Raw genomic sequence first — 22823 nt, forward strand, 5'->3', positions numbered from 1 at the left:
TCACTCATTGACACACACACGCGCACACAGACACACACGCAAGCAAACACACACGCACATACACACACACACGCACACACGGAAACACACTAACTCAAACACACACAGACAGACACACACTCATTCACTCACACGCACGCAGGGCTCGCAAAATTTTTAAATCGCTGGTAGCCCTTCGGGCAGGCACTCTTCAGATTTTGGTAGCCCGAAATGAATTTTACTAGCCCACATAAAAAGACAATTTTTAATGTAGAAAATTGGTTAGGAGTCAAAACATGAATCAAAAACTTTTTTTTCAAAACACAAATATCAACAATTGGATATAAAATAATCAAATTAGAATCATCAATACAAATATACATCTGGTTCTCTGAACTGAAATGTGTGTGATCAGTGTGGAACATGAATATGTCTGTGGCTCAGCCCCCAATGAGGGTATGATAAAAAAAGGTAACACTTTGGGTTAGGGTCTAACGCTCACAATTAACTAGTTTCATTAACATGCAGATGACAGGGTTTTATCATCACTGAGGTCCCAAATGTGAGGTAAACTAGTTAGGGGTGTTCGGGTGCCAATCTGCAATAATGTTCTCGGGGGCCCGAGAAAATTTTGATTTCTCTGATCTACATATGCATTTTAAGATGTTTTGAATGCCAAAAAAATTGGACAACAATAGCTTTAAAACCATGTCACACAGCTGATTATTTTTCTCTCCTCATCAGCATCACTCTTTTTCTCTTTGTTTTTCTCTTGCCCTGGCTCTTCCCGTCCTAAAGCTGAGCTTTGACTGATAGGCTTTTCATTTTTGTCTGTCAATGACGAAAGTAAACTTGGGGTCAGCTGATGGGTTGATTTATGAATCATTTTCTCAGACACGTTCATTTACTGAAAGCTACCAGGAAAGCTAGGTAGCCTAACTAAGTTTATTAAATTTATTCAAAATATGTACACATTCATTATTGATTTAATACAGGGCCGTAGACAGGGCTTTATAATCACATAGGTCCTAAATGTAAGGTTGTTAGGGGGTTCAAATTTTTTATTTCTCTGATATGTGCATTTCAAGACGTTTGAAGGCCAAAAAAAGGATAAGAAATAGCTTTAAAACCATGTCAGCGGGCAGTATTTGTCAATACCTGCTCTCACTTCTTATCCATCACTCTTTCTTTTTCTCTCAGTCTCCTCATCTTGCCCTGTCTCTTCCCCTCCTAAAGCTGAACTTTTTTATTTTACTGAAGGCTACCTACTATATTAATTCTCAACATGTACACATTCGTTATTAATATTGTGCCTAACAAGATGAAAACGGCTTTGTTTCTCGTCCTCTCACAATGACAGTAAACGAATTACAGTCCACGAGTCGCGTTACAAAGGCCTATTTTCAGTTCAAAATGGCGCAAGTAAATTCGTTTGCCTGATAATTTGTCATTTGTTTAACATTTATGTAAATATTTAGTTTAGCTACTTACATTATCGCACTTGACCGTAAACTGAAGCGTCGAGTCGCTCTGCTCAAATTCGCGCTCAGCCGCTTCTGTGAATATAAATCCCGCCTACTTTGATTTGATTGGTAATCTCTAATATTCTGACATTGACGAGCAGTGACAGACCAATGAGGCTCACACACACACACACACTGTCCTCTGTTTCTGACATGCGCTCTGTTCGGCGCCACTGCGGATTGAAGACGAAGAACGCGCTGAATCTGATTATAACAAGACTGAAGCGAACACTAGTTCAGATAGCCCGTCGGGCAGGCCGGTTATGCATTTTGGTTGCCCGACTGGAAAACACAATAGCCCCGGGACGTCGGGCGGGTGATTTTGCGAGCCCTGGCACGCAAACACTCTCACACACACACGCACGCACACACACACACACACGGAAACACACGCACACACACACACACAGTGGTGGGTGGCCATGGCTGCAGTATGTTAGGGGAGGGGCCTGTATGCTAATTAAATGTGACCCCGCGTGTGGAGGTCACGCCCCTAACAGAGGCACAAACTAAACTGTTCCGCTCCGCCTCCTGCTCTCAGTCTCTCAACATCATCTCGGCTGTATCTCAACATACACACACTTCATACACACATTTACATGAACACACACGAGTGGACTGTGAATCACACAAAGCTGCTGGTCAGTTTGTGTTTTAATCTTAATGTAAGGCCTCTTGTTTTTACCCTGTCCAGTGCACTACAAATCTTGATCCCTGGGGTCACGACCTCTGACCTGCCCATCACTGTATCACGAAAATCAAATGATCCCCATAATGCAAATAAAACATTTTAGAATGAGTCACGATAACATACAGTGAGAGATTCATATATGTTATATATTGATGCTTAGGCAATGGAAGGCTAGTTTTTATCATGCCAATAAAGTAAAATTTAAGTCTAAGTTGAAACCAAATTACTTTACTCTTTTATACTGACTTTTTTTAGTCTTCTAACCAGAGATAACTCACAAAAATATATATAAAAAAATCCAAAAATAAATAAATATATATATATATATATATATATGTATATATATTTTTATTTTTTTATTAAAAAATTGATTTTATTTGATATATTTCAAAAAAAATTATAATATCATTCTATAATATTCTGTATTAAATAATATGTACAGAATTTAATAAAATAATTAAAATGTGTGTATATATATATATATATATATATATATATACTTTTAAAACTACACTTTTTTATGTGTACATAAAAGTTGCATTTTTTATTTATTTATCACTGTCGTAAATAAGCTCTAATCATAAAGCAGATGTTTATATATAGTCCACAAGACAAAATAACATATTTATAAAATAATAATTTATAAAATAATTAATAAAAACTTGCCAGTTCAAAAGTGTAAATACATTTGATCCTTAATACTGTCTTTAAACATAATTTTTTTAACATTTAGCAGATTCTTAATTCTACAGTAAAATGTATCTATTGACGTACTCATTATTTTATGAGTTTAGTTGAGGATGCTGAAGATAAATAAATGAAGGGCAGTTTTGAGAGATCCCGTTCTCTTCACCCTTCCGCCACAGTGTTGGTAATGGCAGGTTTTAAAAGCCAAGCTGTCGTCCAGTGACTTTTACTATTTCGCAGACGCACTCAGGTCGTTAAAGATCCTTTCAGTGGCAAATAGGATTACAGACTGCTTTAGAGCTCCGAGCGACATCTGCCCGTCATAAAGCCGGTTCTCCATGTGCTCCCGGACCCCCCCGCCACACTGACCACTGCATCAAAGAGAAAACACACACACACACACACACATCTGCTGGACGTATCGGCATTCCTCCTGACACACTGCTTAACTAACGTCTGGTTAAACTACATGACTGTTCAACAACTGAACCATCATCTGCCCACTCAAGCTCATTTGAATATTTATAGGGAAAACACCAATGACAAGTCCTGCTATCAACTATAAGCATATCAGTTTTGGCTGCTTGCATTTCACTAATCCTGCAATGTGCCGACTGAATTTATAAAAGCACAAATATATTTTCCATGAAAAAATCGAATATAATCTTATATAAAACACTTACTAAATCTGATACCTAAAGCACACGCAAACAAAGGCATGCTAACACACACACACACACACACTCGCTCACACTCACTCGCTCGCTCACACACACACACACACTCACTCGCTCACACACGTGCTCGCTCGGTCACTCGCACACACACACACACGCTCGCTCGGTCGGTCACTCGCACACACACACTCGCTCGCGCACACACACTCGCTCACACATACACACGCTCGCTCGATCGCTCACACACACACACACGCTCGCTCGATCGCTCACACACACACGCTCGCTCGGTCACTCACACACACACACACGCTCGCTCGGCCACTCGCACACACACACTCGCTCGCGCACACACACACACGCGCACACACACACACACACACTCGCTCACACATACACACGCTCGCTCGATCACGCACATACACGCTTGCTCGATCACTAGCGCACACACGCTCGCACACACACACGCTCGCTCACACACCCGCTCGCACACTCACACACACTCGCACGCACACACACACACACTCACTCTATCACACTCACTCACTCACACGCACACACACACACACTCTATCACACACACAACACACACAGTCACTCGCTCGCTCACTCACCTAACACACTCTTTCTATCACACACACACACACGCTCTATCATTCACTCTCACACACACACACACACACACACACACACACACACACACACACACACACACGCTCTATCATTCACTCACACACACACACACTGTCACTCGCTCACTCACTTAACAAACACACTCTCAAACACACACATCCAAAATTTCAATGCAAACCTCCTCCTCAGTGAACATCAGTCACTGCAGACGAACCTTCAGCATCACCGCCGTCACCATGACGACCGCGGCTTCTTCCCCTCGACTAATGAACCGGCGGCGCCTGAACAAGAGAACAGGGTCAGAAAACGAGGGAGAGATGAAGTGAAGGAGCGCTGCGCATCGATCGCCTGTGTTCGCGGACTGTAGAATGGTTTGGGGGGGAAGGGGGTGAGAAATGAACGTCAGGCACTGCAGCTTCGACAAAGGTCAGAGGTCACCGTCACCTTGGGCTCTGATTGAAACTGACCCTCTGGACACTGACCATCACCGAATCAGGATCTGCTGCGGTGGTATTGATTAGCGGTGTGTGTGTGTGTGTGTGTGTGTTAATCAGGTGGACGGATGGTCTCTAAACCGACCCGCCTCTCACTCACTAAAGCTCATCTGAACGAGATCAGGTTAATGAGTCAGTCTTTACAGACAGACAGGGGTGGACATATTACAGTAACACACACACACACACACACGTTTAGCTAGTTCTCTAAACGGGTCTAACAACGTATAAATACCATAGACACTGTTTTATTAAAAACTAATCACAAAACCACAACGCTAAAAGAAAAGGAAACTCATTTGATTTGTGAATAATTTTTCCTATATGGGGATCGTTTCATATCCACATATAACGTGATCTGCACAGACTCGGTGTGTGTGTGTGTGTGGCATTTGTGTATATTGAGCCTTCAGCTATTAAACACACTTACCTCACAAACTCTCTCACACACACACACACTCACACACACTACTCACATTCAAACACACACTCTCACACACACTTCTCACTTTCAAACACACTCTCACACACACATTCTTTCTCTCACACACTCACTTAAACACTGTCTCTCTCTCTCACACACACACTCAAACTCATATACACTCTCTTACACGCTAAAACACTCTCTCTCTTACACAAACACACACACTCTCTCTCTAACACACACACACACAAACACACTCTCTTACACAGTAATACACACACTCAAACACACTCTCTCTCTTACACACACTCAAACACACTCTCTCTCTTACACACTCAAACACTGTCTCTCTCTCTCACACACACACACAATCAAACTCATATACACACTCAAACACACACAAACACTCTCTCTTACACACTCTCTCTCACACAAACTAACACACACGCACTCTCACACACTCAAACACACTCTCTTACACACACTCAAACACTGTCTCTCTCACACACACTCAAACTCATATACACTCTCTTGCACACGCGCAAAAACACACACACACACACTCTCTCTCTCTCTCTCACACACACACACACTCTCTCTCTCTCTTACACACACACGCACTCTCACACACTAACACACTCTCACTCACACACACTCTCTCTGTTACACACACACACACACACACACACAAAGAGAGAGTCTTTATTAGTGTATATTGATTTTACCCCTCAGTGCTGCCGTACAGTGAGAGCATCAGAAACACAAAGTCAAAGGTCAGAGTTCAGCCTGGACTCCATATTAGTGTCACGTCAGTCTCCGGGTCGAGTGTGTTTCTTCTCAGCTGGTGAGAGGGACTGCAGTGCATTCTGGGTCACAGATTACATGAACCAGACGATCAGATCTCGACACACTGAACAGTGGCAACACTAGTAACGTGACAGCGAGTTTAGCAAGGGCAAAACAGCACTCGCATTTCTGTAAAGAATGTCAAAGTAAAATTAAAATGCAAAATAAACCACATGAATTAAACAAGTTAATTAAACCACAGATTAATGAGTTGGATTAATTGGACAGAACAGCTGTGAAGTATTGACATTATCTTCTCCGGTGGGAGACGAACTTCAATTAATGATGATTGGACTATTTTTTCTGATCGTCTAAAATTCCCTCCGACTTATAAATTAAACCCAAACTATAAACTAACAAACCAAACTGCTGATATCTGCAAATAAAGCTAAATTAATTAATAAAGACAACAAAATAAACTGAGCTGTTGATATCTACAAAAAAAATCTGAAAAAATTAAATAAAAATGCAATAAAATATTTGACCTGTTGATATCTGCAAAAATATATACTAAATAAATAAGTGTATTAAAAATATAAATTAGATAAAAAAGTAATGATGCTTTTGATATAAAAATTTGATAGCAAATATATTGAATAAATAAAATGAAAACAATAAAACTGCAATAAAATATTTTACTCTAAGCTGATATTGGCAAAAACATTTTAAATGCATAAATAAAAGCAATAAAACAAAGAAAATGGCTACAAACAAAATTAAAAAATTGCAATGAAATATTTTACTTCAGTTGATATCTGCTAAAAATATAAAATGTTTATTAACAATTTTATTAAAAATATACTATTTTTAACAATTACATAAACAAATTTAATAATGCTTTTGATATAAACATTTGATAGCAAAATAATTAAATAAATAAAATGAAAACAATAAAACTGCAATAAAACATTTAACTCATTTAACAATTTAAATGCATAAATAAAAGCAATAAAATAAAATCGCAACAAAATGTTTGACTTGAGTTGTTGATATCTGATATACCGGTGTGTGTGTATATATATACATATATATATATATATATATATATATATATATATAGAGAGAGAGAGAGAGAGACATAATTTTCTCTAATGGAAGACAAATAACAGTTAATGACGATTAGTGAAATTTTGGACTCCAAGATGAGCAAGAAATTTCACTGATTATCATTATTTACTCAAGAATCAGGGAATTGAAATTTCACAGACAGAGTTTAGCTGATTGGCTGGCTGCTGTTATCTTCATCATCACCATCATCATCATCAATCACTTGAGTTAATTAGCTGCTCAGATGAAGTCTGAATTGCCTGATCTTCATTTCTCCTCCGCTGCGCTCACAGAGCTTGTATTTTCACACTTAAAATGATGAATTCTCTCGCCGCGCTGATAACAGGCATAATATTTCAAACCGAAAGCGTTTTTGAGGACGTGCATCTGTTCTTACTGTCGTTTTGTGAATCTATGAACCCAGAGCGTAACTGGCTTCTCGTGACCCTGAGAGGAATACAATCTCCACGAAAAGGCTTGAAAATGAAATCTTATTTATTCACTCCCAGAAAACCAGATTACGCCGGACAGGAGCTGCAGGAGAGCGTTTGTCTGAGAGCAGCGAGACTGAAGTAAACTGATGCTCTCTATTAGAGCTGAAGGTCTGTTCGCATCGGGACAAACAAGCCTTAAAATCAAAACCATGCGTCCCTATGGACTCCTGCTGTGCCAATATTGCACTCTTTCTTTTGTCCTGTAGGAATGTTTTTGTCTGATTGTTTAAAATACCCACTAATGAAATTAGACCCAGGCCTTTGACTGTTTTAACCAGCAAACCAAACTAGCTTTGAACTGCTGATGATCTCTGTTAAAATAAATGAATGAATAAATAAATACATTAAAAACAACAATAAAAAAGCTGCTATAAAATGTTTTTTGATATAGGCAAAAAGTAAAATCAATAAATACAATGAAAAAAAAAAGTAAAACAAATTCAACAATATTAAAGTGTAATAACATTTTTCACTCTGAGCTTTTGATATCTGTAAAAACAAAAGCAAAATTCCACCAAAAATAAATAAATATTGTTTTGATATCTGAAAATAATATTAAAATAATTAATGAATAAATAAATACATAAAAAACAACTAAAAAATCTGCATTAAATGTTTTTGATATCTGCAAAATAAATAAATACAATGAAAACAACAAACAATGTAAAACAAAAACATATAAATAAAAGTGTAATAACATGTTTGACTTTGGACTGATGATATCTGCAGTTGTAATCAAAATTATTCAACCCCCAATACAAATCAGGGTTACTGGTATAATTTACAGACGTTCAGCAGTTTGCAATGAACAAATTAAACGAACGTATTTGAAATAGCTCAACACAACAAATGTTAATCCCTCACAACAGCACACATCTGCAAAACACACCTGATGCAACTAATCAAGGGCTTCATTAGTTGCACCAGGTGTGCTTGAGCTAGAACACACTAAATATCTGAACTGGGGTGCGTTTCCGTACAACTATATCGCTCACTGCTTCACTACCATAGTACGATGCATCGTTGGAGAAATCAACTAGCTAGTCACGACTGTTTCCCGAAACCGTATGTCGCAAAGTATCGTTCAACCACGTTGGTTTATGACGTCTCGCACCTGGTGGACTAATAACTTATTTTAATGAATCTGTTTGAGATCGAATTAACGGTAGATTTTGTCATATAAGTTACAGACATGGCATCTGAAGACCATTTCTAACCAGACTCAATATTTGTCTCGTTCTTACACAGTAGAGCACGTTCGCACATGCGCAGTCTTCAAAAACGCTGCTTTAAATCTCTTGACAAACTAAAAGACGTAAATTACATTTGTATGGACTCTAAATAAATAACACGGGTTGTACTGAATGTCAGCTTGCTTATTTTGCTAAAGATAAGGATTTATTCAGTCGACATCTCATGTAAACTAGAAACTCTGCTTCTGACCACAGCTCGAGAGCTGTCTCTCCAACCACACAAGTTTGCGATGCTGTTTGCAAACGTTCGTTGGAACGATGGTTTCGGGAAACACCAAATCGTTGAACTGCTGATAGCAACGGAACTTGCGACCATAGTTGGCTAACGATGCTTTCGGGAAACGCACCCCTGGCTAGGTTTGTTGAGTGTCACATTTGACATACACCATACTACTGACTAGGGCTGTCACTTTTGTGAAAAAATCCTGTTCGATTTTTGAGACATAAGTGTTCATTGAATCGATTGTAAAATCGATTTTCCATGTCTAAAGACATTTCCATTTTCCAACCAAATATAGGCAAATCCACGGACAACTAACAGGCATTAGGACGAGCATAAAGAGGGCGCTTGAGATGCGCACAAGTCAACAATATTTCTGATGATTTATTGCCGTGAAGTTTCGTGCACAATGGCAAACAGGAGTGCAACATTCAGGGATTGAAATTAACACCCGCCAATCCGCCAAATGCGGGTAAAAATGAACTTTGGTGGGTAACGCTGTCAAATCACGAGCCAATTTGGCGTGTTTCTATGTTTACTCACTTTGCTGGGGAAGTTCGTGTAGCCAAATCTGCGTGGATTTAGCGCAAATATGCAACTCGTGAGTCATCATGATATATTAAATACAGCGTATTTTCTGGCTTACTTGAACACACACGTCACTAAGCAACAAACAACGGTGCGCTTGCTCACTTGCATTGAAGTAATAGCGAATATTAAAAAGCATTTGGTTAACAGAAAAGACATTGTTATTTTCCAACATCCTACATGTTCTGTGTATTGTATTGATCTGTCCACCTAACACAACTTTTTTGGTAAAAAAAATAAATAAAATCGATTCCCTATTTTCATTTTCGAATCTTGGGTTGGTTGGTCCGATCGATTGTGCAATCGATTTTCGAACGTAAAGTGACAGCTCTACTACTGACCCAAAAGCACAATAAAGTGCTCAAAAATCATATAAATCAGCCATCAGTCTTTGGGATTCTGTTCTATGGAGGAACGTTTCGGCCCTCTGGATCAGCGGTATGTCTGGAGGAAGAAGAATGAAGCATATTCTGAAAAGAGCCAACCGTTCAGCATGGTGATGCTCCGCGGCTGATCTATATCCTCTGGAAACATGCAGCGTGTGGAAGGCAAGATGGATTTATTGAAGTATCAGGAAATGCTAGGAGAAAGCATCATGCCGTCAGTGAGGAAGCTGAATCTTGGACCTTCCAACAGGACAATGATCATTTGACTTGAAGACTTGGTTGCAGAAGAAGTCACAGTCACCTGACTTGAAGCCCATAGAAAATCAGTGGTGGGATTTGAAGACGGCACGCAAACCCAATGATATTACTGAACTGGAGGCCATTGCTCATTTACATTTATGCATTTGGCAGACGCTTTTATCCATTGCATTTCAAGATACACATTTACATTCTAATCAGTTCTTGCTTTCCCTGGGAATCGAACCCGTGACCTTGGCGTTGCAAGCGCCAGCGCTCGACTGTTTGAGCTCCAGGAAAGCTCATGAGGAACGGGCTCAGAAACGCTGCCAGAAGCTGCTGTCCGCTTATAGATCTCGTTTGCAGCAGGTCATAACTGCAAAAGGTTGTTCTACTAAGTACTAAAGATGCTTGCCATGGAAAGGTTGAACACTTTTAAGACTTCAGAAGTCATTAATAGTTGCATTTTCAGTTGAATTTGGGGAAACCACTCGAAACATTTGTTGTGTTGAGATATATCAATCACTTTTGTTTGATTTGTTCATTGTACAACGGCTGAAAGTCTGTAAATTTGGCCAATAAACCTAATTTGCAATGGAGGTTGAATAATTTCGATTACAATTGTATATATTGGCCATACTGTGTCAGAAAATGTTAAATATTGGTTTTCTGTGATAGAGCAGTTGTGTATTTGTACCGATTATCTAATTTGAATACAGTGGGAAATTTCTGCATTTCTCTTGCAAACAGGCCTTGAAACCCCGAATCGACACATGCGTTCAGTGTTGCTCATGCTTTTGTGTGAATGAAACAAACACAAACTGATGATTCTCACATTTACATTTATTAACACAATCACATACGATTTTTTTATCCAGTAACAGCATTAAAGCACAGCCTGATATAGTGAATGTTGAACAATTATTCCACACACACACACACACACACACACACACACACACACACACACACACACACACACACACACACACACACACACACACCACTAAAGCATACACACACAAATCACACACACACACACACACACACACACACACACACACACACACACACACACACACACCTGTGGGTTTGAGGGTCTGGAACTACAAGTCTTGAGCGTTTCACATCTATAATCTATAGATAAAGCATTTTTATTTATTACCATTTACACAACGAGCCGCATCAAAGTCGGCCGTGACGGATCCGTGCAACACGGAAAGCGTGAACATCGCACAGCAGCGAGAGAGAGGAAATAACTTATATATGCAGGGAGAAAATCAATCATTCTATGATTAGAATTTTGCGTCAGTTCACGGAACGTTCAAGGACTTTTCCATTAGTCTAAACAGACACATAAGTCACATCATAGAAACAATCTCTCTCTCACACACACACTGACAGACACACACACACACACACAGTCACTCTCTCACACACACAAACACTCTCTCTCTCTCTCTCTCTCTCACACACACACACACACACACACACACACACACAGTCACTCTCTCACACACACAAACACACACTCTCTCTCTCTCTCTCTCTCTCTCTCTCTCTCTCTCTCTCTCTCTCTCACACACACACATTCTCAAACACTCACTCTCTCACACTCACACACTCTCAAACACTCACTCTCTCACACTCACACACTCTCAAACACTCACTCTCTCACACTCACACACTCTCAAACACTCTCTCTCTCTCTCTCTCTCACACACACATTCTCTCTCTCTCTTTCACAAACGAGACACACCTTCATAATGCAGATGTTATTCTGAACTCAGAAATCTTTAAAAACTTTCTCTCGACTGGATTTTTAATAATTAATGTTTCAGGATAGCAATAAACTATTATTTCTCTGACGTTGAGAGGAAAGTGTCTTTTATTTTCTCTCTCAGACTTGTGAAAAGCGTCAGCCTGTTTGAGGACCATTAAGATTGAATTGCATATTCACACAAACACAATTAATCATTATTTATGATTATTTTGGAAAAAATCATATTAAAATGTATGCCGTTTTTAATTCAGTATAATTCATTTATTAACTGTTTATCACCACATTACAGTATGAGAATGACTTTAATTTTACATTGATGAGAATTTGAGCCCAGAAATGTGTTCAATTGTCACGTTTGGTCTGAAGCTAAAAGTCTTGAGCGTTTCACATTTAATTTATAGATAAACATTTTTATTTCCATTGACACAACAATTCGAGCCAAATAGAGGAATAGACGGGAAAAAAGAAAGAAAAAAATTATATTACACGTATATCTATGCTGTGTTTAATTCAGAATAATTAATTTTATTTATATATTTGGATGTTTATTAATGCATTGCAGTTTAAGAATGACATTTCTAACGAGAATTTGAGCCTGGAAATGTTTAATTGTCATGAAAAAATTGCATAAAAACCTTAATAGTCCTAAAATAGTTCCTTACACACACACACACATATATATTCCTTCTGATTTGGGGGTGAAATACCAAATATATCCAGCAAACAGTGTTTTCTGTTTTCAGTGAAATTCTGTAGCAGATTTTAATCTTTTACACTGAAGACGTGTGTATAATATATTCCTCCATCTCTCGCTCTGTGGATTACAGCAGACGGCGTGCAGCGGAGGCAGAGAAGCGAACACGACTGATGTTTGTACACGTGTATTTCACACTAACCAGCGACTCACACAAACACAAACACACAAAAGCAAACGAAACATTTCACAACTACATCACGAGCTCAAATAAAAACCATTCCTGAAAATACTTCCTATGATACACGATATCACGATATGCTTCTAGTCATTCAGTGCGAATGATGATTCTTTGATTATAAATAATGTAATTTCTCAGTCGTTTCAGGACGGGATCTTTAGACAGTAACGAGTAAAAAGGACCATGAGTAAAATGTATGATTGAGTGTGTTTTTATTTAATTATAAATCTGCACGTTTGCATGCAGCTGGAATGATTTCGGTGAATCAAGTGAGTGATTTTGAGTGAATCAAACAAGAAAAAAAAATATATCAGCCTGTCTGACCAAAACCTCGCTTGACCTTCAAGCGTAAAAACACACGTAAACACACGTCTAAGTGACCTGCAGTCCTTCATCATCTCCATAAATAGTCAAAAAAAGAGGGAAATTGCAAACACTATAAATAAAAAGAGGAATGAAACGGGTGTGGAGAGTGTAAACTGGATACAGCTGCCCGCTGGACACTAGGAAACGCGACCTTTGACCCCTCAGGCCACGAAGCGATGACCTTTGACCCCTCAGACCATGAAGCGATGCTCCTTGCCGTCGTGGGCCATGAGGATGACGTTGCGGTTGGAGGTCCAGATGAGCCGGGCGAGTTTGAGGGCGTTCTGGGATCCGGGCGACGCCGGCTGGACCGGGGGAACCTGATAGGTTTTGATGCATCGGAGCTGAGGAGCAGAATTCAACATCCCGATGCTTCCTAACAGAGACGTGTTCATCTGAAACACACACACACACACACAGAGAGAGAAGTGTGTCAAGCCAGGTGCACACTGTGCGATTCATAATAGTCCTTTACGGTTGCTGCTTGTCAGACTGTATCACTGTAAGCCATGTCAGGTAAAAACAAAATTTGTCAGGTTTTGGAACTTCCTTTGTGAACACACCAAAACATAAATTTTTCGGACCGAGAAAGCTGAACAAAATATTATAATAGTCCTTTACGATTGCTGCTTGTCAGACTGTACGGACATGATCATCACTGTAAGCCATGTCACACTATAAGATCTCATTCATTTTACACCAATGAGGACGTATTTATGAATAAAGACGTTGATTTTAGCTAATAAAATACTTTAAAAACTACACAGTGTATCTTTAATGTTATAAAGCGACGAGAATACTTGTGCGCAAAAACCCTCCAAAATAACGACTTTATTCGTCGGCTCACTATTGACCTGCATCACACGCATGACCAGCGGCGGCCAATAGTGAGCCGGCGTTCTGACGTAGAACAGAGAAGCTGCGCTGTTACACTACATCAACAGCAGAGGAGAATGACACGGAAGAGAAGAGATTGTTGAATAAAGTCGTTATTTTAGTTTTTTTTTTACGCACAACGAGTATTCCCATTGCTTGATAACATTAAGGTTGAACCGCTGTAGTCACATGGACAATTTTAACGATGTCTTTACTACCTTTCTGGGCCTTGAAAGTTGCAATGACGTTGCTGTCGATGGAGGGACAGAAAGCTCTAATTTTTCATAAAAAAATATCTTAATTTGTGTTCCGAAGAAATAACCACTTTATTCAACTATTAATTTTCTTCTGTGTGGGCCTCTGAGGGAGTTCACGTAGTGTAACAACGCAGCGCTTCGTCAGAACGGAGGCTCACTATTGGCCGACGCTGGTTATGTGTGTGATGCTGGCCAATAGTGAGCCTCCGTTCTGACGAAGTGCTGCGCTGTTATTCTCGTCGCTTGATAAACTTAAGGTTGAGCCGCTGTAGTCACTTGGACTATTTTAACGATGTCTTTACTAACTTTCTGGGCTGGCAAGTTTAAATTACAATAGAAGCCTATGGAGGAGTGAGACAGCGCTCAGATTTAATAAAAAATATCTTAATTTGTGTTCCGAAGATGAACGAAAGTCTTACGGGGAACATCATGAGGTATTTTTTTTAATTGTATTTACATTTATATCACTACTTTGGAATAAAATTCAACTTGAATAGAGAGAGAGAGACTGAGAGAGAGAGAGACTGAGAGAGAGAGAGAGACTGAGAGAGAGAGAGTGTGTGTGTGTGTGAGAGAGAGAGAGAGTGTGTGTGTGTGTGTGTGAGAGAGAGAGAGAGAGAGAGTGTGTGTGTGTGTGTGTGTGAGAGAGAGAGAGAGAGAGAGAGAGAGAGATGCCAGTAACACATGAGACTGAAAAAAACAGAAATATGAACAAATATGACAAATCTGAACATGAGATGATACCATGTAAGATAAGTGAAACACACAGGAAGATATAGAGTTCCCACACACTGAGTCAGTCAGTCTACAAACCCTCAAAAAACATGACACACACACACACACACGTGTTCCTCCAGTGCTCCAGAGAGGGGTAGGGCTTCAGTGGTGTCAGACGGCCAGTCGCCCTCATCCCAGCCTGGGCAACGAGAGGACGCCTGAGGACCCTGAGGACTCCAGTGTTCATTAGCACACACGCACACACACACACACACACACACACACACACACACACACACACACACACACACACCATTCAAACCGCCTGGTTTACCCTTACAGTAATGATACCATTAGCCTAGAAGACATTCTTACACACACACAGGAAGAGAAGACGACTCGACGGTGTTTCTGAAAGACCTGCTCAAGACAGACGCTCACGAGACGAGTCTAAATACACACAGACTACTCTTTCATTCATGACTAAACTCATATATATTTAACTCTTTCCCTGTTACTCATGGAACTTTTCAGCAATCCATGTTTCCACTGTTATACAGTAGGTGCAGGGCCGGATTAACCATTAGGGCAACTGGGCACTTGCCCAGGGGCCCAGGACATCTAAGGGGCCCTGGGCACCGTCAAATATTATGTTAGATTAGGGGTGTGCGATATCACGATTTTTGATCGTGGACGATTAAAATGTCTCCACGATCTGCTTTTGAAGAAATATCGTAGGATCGGGCATTCTATGAGTTTGCAGGTCTGGCGCCTCCGTCTCAACATACTGTTCAGCGCGACGTATATTCACATGAAATGCAGAGGAACGGGACACTGTAGTTTATAAAATGTAATTATTTGCATGTGCTTTAAAGCCTTGCCGGTTAAACATGTCATTCGCTGCTGATGCGCTGTTCTAACGAGCGCTTTTCTGAGCGCAATACACCCGACGCGCGCATGCACTAAAAGCCTGTATAACAGCGCCTGTTATTATCTTTCGAGTCTTATTGCTCTAATACTGTCAAATACACACAAGGTTTACATAAACAAAGTTGGTTATGTCTAAAGTAAAAGAACAGTAGAAAAAAATCTGATTGTCAAATGCGTGTATATTAGACTCGTCGTGGGCAGATCTTAAAGTGACAGTAGCCCTAATAGTAATAGGGGGGGGTCTACAAGTCATTGTGCCCAGGGGCCTCTGAACTCTTAATCCGGCCCTGAGTAGGTGGGATGTTGTGCATTTCCTGAAAGAGTTCAGAATCTCCAGATCAAAACAGGAGAAGCAGAAACAAGTGATAGAAGCATTGCTGACACATGTTCATGATCAACTTTAAACAGCATATAAATCAAAATGGCCTAATGTTACTGAATGAAATGTGTTATATTTTTGAGGGTTTTTAGCAAAATGTAAAATAAAATAACAAATTACATATTTTTAATATATGCACCTTTAGTTATATTATTTTTCATCTGTTAATATTATAAACGAATGAATGTATTTTATAAAAAAAAATTACTATGAGGATTTTAATATAAAAGGTTTGTGAGCTCTAAATCATATGTAAAATTGTGTATTATTATTTCTATTTTTGTCATTTTCATCAAAATGTAAACTTAACTAAAACTTAAAATGCAACTAAAACTGTATAGAAATGTACCTTTATTATAACATTTTGATGTTAATATTATTATTTGTAATCCATTTTATAAATAAATATAAAACACTCGCTCTGAATATGATCAAAGTCTTGGACAAAAACACGATTTTATCAGTTCAGAATGTTCCTTTTTTATGAAACTTGCCCACGATCAAGTGTTGATAAAAATGAATGCATGAATAAGAAGACTTCTTCAGGCTAGGGGTCAGAGGTCAGGGGTGTTTACCTGCCAGAATGAGATGTGGCTGTCGGCGTTGGAGTAAGTGGCGAGGTAACGCCCGTCCGGTGCGAAGGAGACCGCAGTTATTGGTCCTTTATGCCCGTGAATATGCTGTGGAAATAAAAACCAGCACAGGTTCACGTTATTGCAATTTCAATAAAATAAAATATAGTTATGCATTCAATAAAATATCATAATTTTTTTTACTTATTTTAATGGCCAATTATTTCCCTGATAAATAGCATTACAAATATTATCTTGGTCAAAAAAATTTACGTTTTTTTTTTTTACTTCATCGGAATGGTTCGAAACTTGGTAAAGGTTTTGAAACTTGTTTTGTGAACACACCATAAAATCATGGACATGATTTGAACAGGTTCAATGGTCCTGAAAAAAATATTTACACTTGTGCACCTCGCGGTCAAAAATGATGAACGGAAGACACATTTCATGTACTTTTTGGTACTGCGGCCAAACAAAATCTGACTGAAAGCTAATTTGTTGAGATATCAAGCTCAAACCTGTTTAGATTTATGACTTTGATTTTCTTGCAGCTTTAGAGTAAAACGTGTTTTTGACAATATAGATTTCATATAAAAAAAATTTAAATAGTATTTTTGTGCAGTTTTTCATAACAATAAACGTAAAATTACGTAACTTTTTTTAAGTTCACTTTTTTTTACTTCAGCAATAATTTGCCAAGTGTCGTCTTTGTGTGCTTTAAAGCATTCTAGATTTACGACAGTTTAAGTTGGAAATAAAATGCTAAAGTCTATGCTCAAAACGTGAATAACGTATTATAACTGCATAAAATCCCCTAAAAATATAAAATAAAAAACATTATCAAACTAAAATGTGACCCCTGGACCACAAAACCAGTCACACAGGTCCTTTTTTTTTTTTTTTTTTTTGATTTATACATCATCTGAAAGCTGAATAAATAAGCTTTTTATGATATGACAATATTTGGTCGAGACACAACTATTGAAAATCTGGAATCTGAGGAGCAAAAAAATGTAAACATTGAGAAAATCTCCTTTAAAGTTGTGCATTTATGTTCACGATTGTGCTGCATTCACTCACAAAAATACATGTTTTATATATTTACGGTAGGACATTTACTAAATATCTTCATGGAACATGATCTTAATATCCTCATGATTTTTGGCATTAAGGAAAAATGTATAATTTTGACCCATACAATGTATAGTTGCTATTGCCACAGATATACCCGTGCGACTCCAGACTGGTTTGGGATCCAGGGACACACACAGTACATTCCTTTTATTGGAAAAAATAATAATAATTCGGTCATTTTTGACCACCAAATGAAGAGAACATTAGATTGTGTTCATGACTAAATTCAGAAGGTTTTCTTTCCCTAAACCTAAAAAGCCGAGGCTTCAGATGAACACGTTCCTCAACAGCAGAGCATCATGTGCTCACAGACGTCTGTATAATCACCGGAGTGTGTGTTGACACGCTGAAATGAACATCAGCTCATCATGTGGGAATGACAAACAGACGGTGTAACGCAATAATCCATCGCTGTCACGAGAAACCGGCCTCATAATGCAGCGATTGGATTAAAGACATATGCGGCTTTATGAGAGCTCAAAACTAAAGTAATCTCTCACAATTAAAGATGAAGCCAGCGTCACCTGACCCGCGCGTGATGAACATCTGACGGCAGAGATATTGGCCTGTCAAATCACGACGCTTCATCCAAAACTCCTCCAGACGGCAACACACACACACACATTCAAGATTGCTTCTCTTCATAAAAATAAACTATAGAATTTATGACTTTCTGCGTGTGCTTTAAAACCCATAAAGACAACGTCCCGCACAGCTGAATAATACAGATAGTAAAGAGACTTTATCCTATTTTTTTATATTTAATGTTAACAAGTGAATCTATTTGATAAGTAATGAAAAATATCATTTTATCCTGACAATTATTTCATTCACTGCCGGTCAAGTTTTGGATCGGAAAGATTTTTATGTAAAAAAAAAAAGTATCTTCTGCTCACCAAGGTTGCATTTATTTGATCAAAATACAGTATATATAAGTGCGACATTTCATGTGTTAAATCTGCCAATTATGAAATATTATTCCAATGTAAATCATCAGTTTTCTATGTGAATATACAGTAAAATGTAATTTATTCCTGTGATCAAAGCTGGATTTATCATCATTACTCCAGTCTTCAGTGTCACATGATCCTTCAGAAATCAGTGTAATATGAGGATCTGATGATCAAGAAACATTTATGATTATTATCAATGTTAAAAACAGTTATTTACAAATATATTTTTCAAGATTCTTTGATGAATAGAAAATTCAAAAGAACAGCATTTATCTGAAATTGAATCTTTTGTAACATTATAAATCAATTTTGATCAATTTGATTCATCCTTGATGAATAAAAGTATTAATTTATTTTATTTATTTCATAAAAAATACAATAATTCTTACTGACCCCAAACTTTTGAACAGTAATTTATAATTTTACAAAATATTCAATTTCAGAGAAATGCTGTTCTTTTAAACTTTCTATTCATCAAAGAATCCTGAAATAAAAATGTAAATAACTGTTTTCAACATTGATAATAATCATAAATGTTTCTTGAGCATCAAATGATCATATTACACTGATTAGTGAAGGATCATGTGACACTGAAGACTGGAGTAATGATGCTGAAAATTCAGCTTTGATCACAGGAATAAATTACACAACTATATATTCACATAGAAAACTGACGATTTACACTGGAATAATATTTCATAATTTTACTGTACTTTTTTGTATTTTTAATCAAATAAATGCAGCCTTGGTGAGCAGAAGAGACTTCTTTTAGAAATATTAAAAATCTTTCAGATCCAAAACTTTTGAATGGTAGTGTATGTCAGGCTTTATTAGTGTGAAGACCGAAATGATCTACAAAACAAAGTCTAAACGGTTCAGGCTGAATTAATTGCTGATGTCACTTCCTGTTTAAGTGGGCGAACCAGAATAAGCTGTGATGTGAACCAGACTATATGATGAGAGTGTGTGTGTGTGTGAACAGTGTATCGACCAACGCAACAGAACAATTGCGCAGGAGAAGCTGATGGGAAAATGTGCTGCATCAGGAGATTCGGACAAAACACACACACAAACACACACACACACTGTTTAATTAGTAAATGCAGCAGACGTCTGTAGTCCGGCTGTCCACTTCACAGATCAAAGAGAGGACAGATGGTGTGCAGAGCGACCGGACACACACACACACACACGCTCATACTCATACACGCTCTCACACACACACGCTCTCTCTCACACACACACACACACAAACATGTTCATACTCACACACGCTCACATACACACACACACGAACTGACACAAACATGCTCATACTCACACACTCATACAGGCTCTCACACACACACGCTCTCTCTCTCACACACACACACACACACACACACACAAACATGTTCATACTCACACACACGAACTGACACAAACATGCTCATACTCACACACTCATACAGGCTCTTACACACACACTCACTCTCTCACACACACACTGGAGGACGTAACTGTCTTCAGATCAGTGTTTGTGTTTCAGATTCTGATGAAGATCATGTGATCAGTGATGGTCCACGTTGAGGGCATTATGGGATGCGCATATGTGATCTGATCGCTGGATTCCCCAGACGACGATCTCAGAGAGATTTGATCTTCACAACTGTAAACAGCCTAAAATCAATCCTTCAATCAATTCAGCTGTGAGGCCCAATCTAACTGTCTCAAACACACACACACACACACACACACACACACACACACACACACACAACTAATGTGAGAGTTGGTGAGTGTGTGAGTGACTGTGGGTGTGGGTGTGGGTGTGAGAGAGTGTATGTGTGTGTGAGTTTGTATGGGAGTGTATGTGAGTATCTGTGTGTGAGAGTGTATGTGAGTATGAGCATGTGTGTTTGAGTGTGTATAAGTCTGTGTGTGTTAGTGCGCGCAGAGGTCTGTCATATCAACTCAACCCAGAGTCAGTGTGTTTCTTTGACAGTATGACACACACACACACACACAGCTCAGACTCATCATGTGACCCCAGCTGTGACATCACGGTCACCTGGACCGGGTCGATCACACAATCTCCAGCTCTGCAGGGCAGCGTTTCCCATCATGCACCTCTGCCTGCTCACACCTGCCCTCTGCCCTCCGACACACACCTGCACTCCAGGTGAACACACACATCCCGCCGCACACACACACACTCACCTGGCATTTCCCAGTGCGAACATCATAAAGGGCCACTGAACCCTGCCGGGCGCCGACAGCGATGCGGTAACTGCGATCGCAATACGCCACCATATAAAACCTGCGGAGAGAGAGATGGAGAACATCTCAGAGAAAACACACTGCATACTAATACAGGACACACACTCGCACACACACACACACACACACACACACACACACACAGCTACTCTCCTGCAGTGTGCATGATGGATAATGTGCACATGCGCTCCACTTGATCATACACATCCAGTGCGTTAAATCAACCTCGATATTAATCTTTCTTGGCCATTTTTTTATTTTTTTTATTTTTTTTACAAAAGAATCAATTTTATTTTTCCTACAAAATTATTTTTTTTTAAACACCTTATTTTTCTACCAAATAAATTTCTAAATTATTTTAAATAAAAATGTTCTACTAAATTAATTTCTAAATCATTTTAAATAAATCTTAATTTCTCTACAAAATATATTTCTAAATAATTTAAATTAACTTATTTTTCTACAAAATGAATTTATAAATAATTTTAAATAAATTTTTCTGTTATAAAAAAATCAAAAACAATTTATTTCTGAATGGCATATAAATTAGTATTTGAATTTTTTAACAGTTATTTAAGTATACTTTTTATTTACTCAGTAATTATTATAATTTTGTATTATAACTTTTTTTGTCATATAGAATACATGCAAAGTGATTTATTACTTTTAAAATACAAATCAATTTATTTCTGAGATAATTGAATAGCATGCTAAATTAGTACATTAGTGTACTAATGTTTTAAAAGTTAATGTTGCATACTTCATATACATTATAACGGAAGTATGCAAATTAGGTTCAGCCTATATAAGGATTTAATCCATCAAATATGCATCAATCGCTGTCACCTGAGGTTTGACCTCTGACCCTTTCAAATCAATGAGCTGCTCGTTTGACCCGTCATCAGTTTCAGAAGTATATCAGTGTCCAATTAATAAAACACCACAAACGTCACGTTACTAATTACTGAATTACAGAATTAACTTTAATTCTTCAATCTGGACATTAACTGTAATATTCATTGCTCTACTAATTATCTATAATCTTTACATGACAGTAAAACTAAAAAAAAAATCTTCAGTCTCTGATGTTGAATTTTAAGTGTTAAACAAACAAGTAAAAAAAAAAACAGGATTATAAATAAAATATAATCTAATCTGAAAATAAATTTAAAACAAATTGAAATATAAATAATTCGATGAAAAACTTAAAACTAAATGAAAACTAGAAACGTTGCCTTGGCAATTACTATAAATGAAATAAGTTTAAACTTGAATTAAAACAAATGCTAAAATTACCAACTTCAAGCAAAACAAAAACAAACAAAATAAAAAATATTAGAAAAAAACCTAATAAACGAAACTGACAAAAAATGTTTTGTCTAACATTAAAAACTGAAACTATAGTTTTAAGCTTAAATTTGAAATAAATTACTAACATATTATAAATTACAAACAAAAATACAAATATTTAGAAATATCTCTT

At 38.0% G+C, this 22823-nt stretch overlaps 1 protein-coding gene and 1 long non-coding RNA gene across 14 annotated transcripts in view; one reads left to right on the top strand and one right to left on the bottom strand.

Moving 5' to 3' along the window:
• LOC306984809 overlaps positions 1–22823 on the top strand; it is an 81140-nt gene that overhangs the window by 10409 nt on the left and 47908 nt on the right. The gene's annotated exons all lie outside the window — the stretch shown is intronic.
• The window catches only part of wdr7 (WD repeat domain 7), a 125155-nt gene continuing 113332 nt past the window's right edge, over positions 11001–22823 (bottom strand). For all 7 annotated transcript variants that reach the window (XM_079586520.1, XM_079586519.1, XM_079586516.1 and 4 more), the window contains 3 exons: positions 21281–21380; positions 16998–17102; positions 11001–13658 (listed from right to left, as the gene is read on the bottom strand). In XM_079586520.1, coding sequence (XP_079442646.1) covers positions 13455–13658; positions 16998–17102; positions 21281–21380 — 409 coding nt within the window. In that variant the 3' untranslated portion in view covers positions 11001–13454. The remainder of the gene's footprint in view (positions 13659–16997; positions 17103–21280; positions 21381–22823) is intronic.

Source organism: Phoxinus phoxinus (genome assembly GCF_949152265.1).
Source record: "Phoxinus phoxinus genome assembly, chromosome: 17".
NCBI lineage: Eukaryota > Metazoa > Chordata > Actinopteri > Cypriniformes > Leuciscidae > Phoxinus > Phoxinus phoxinus.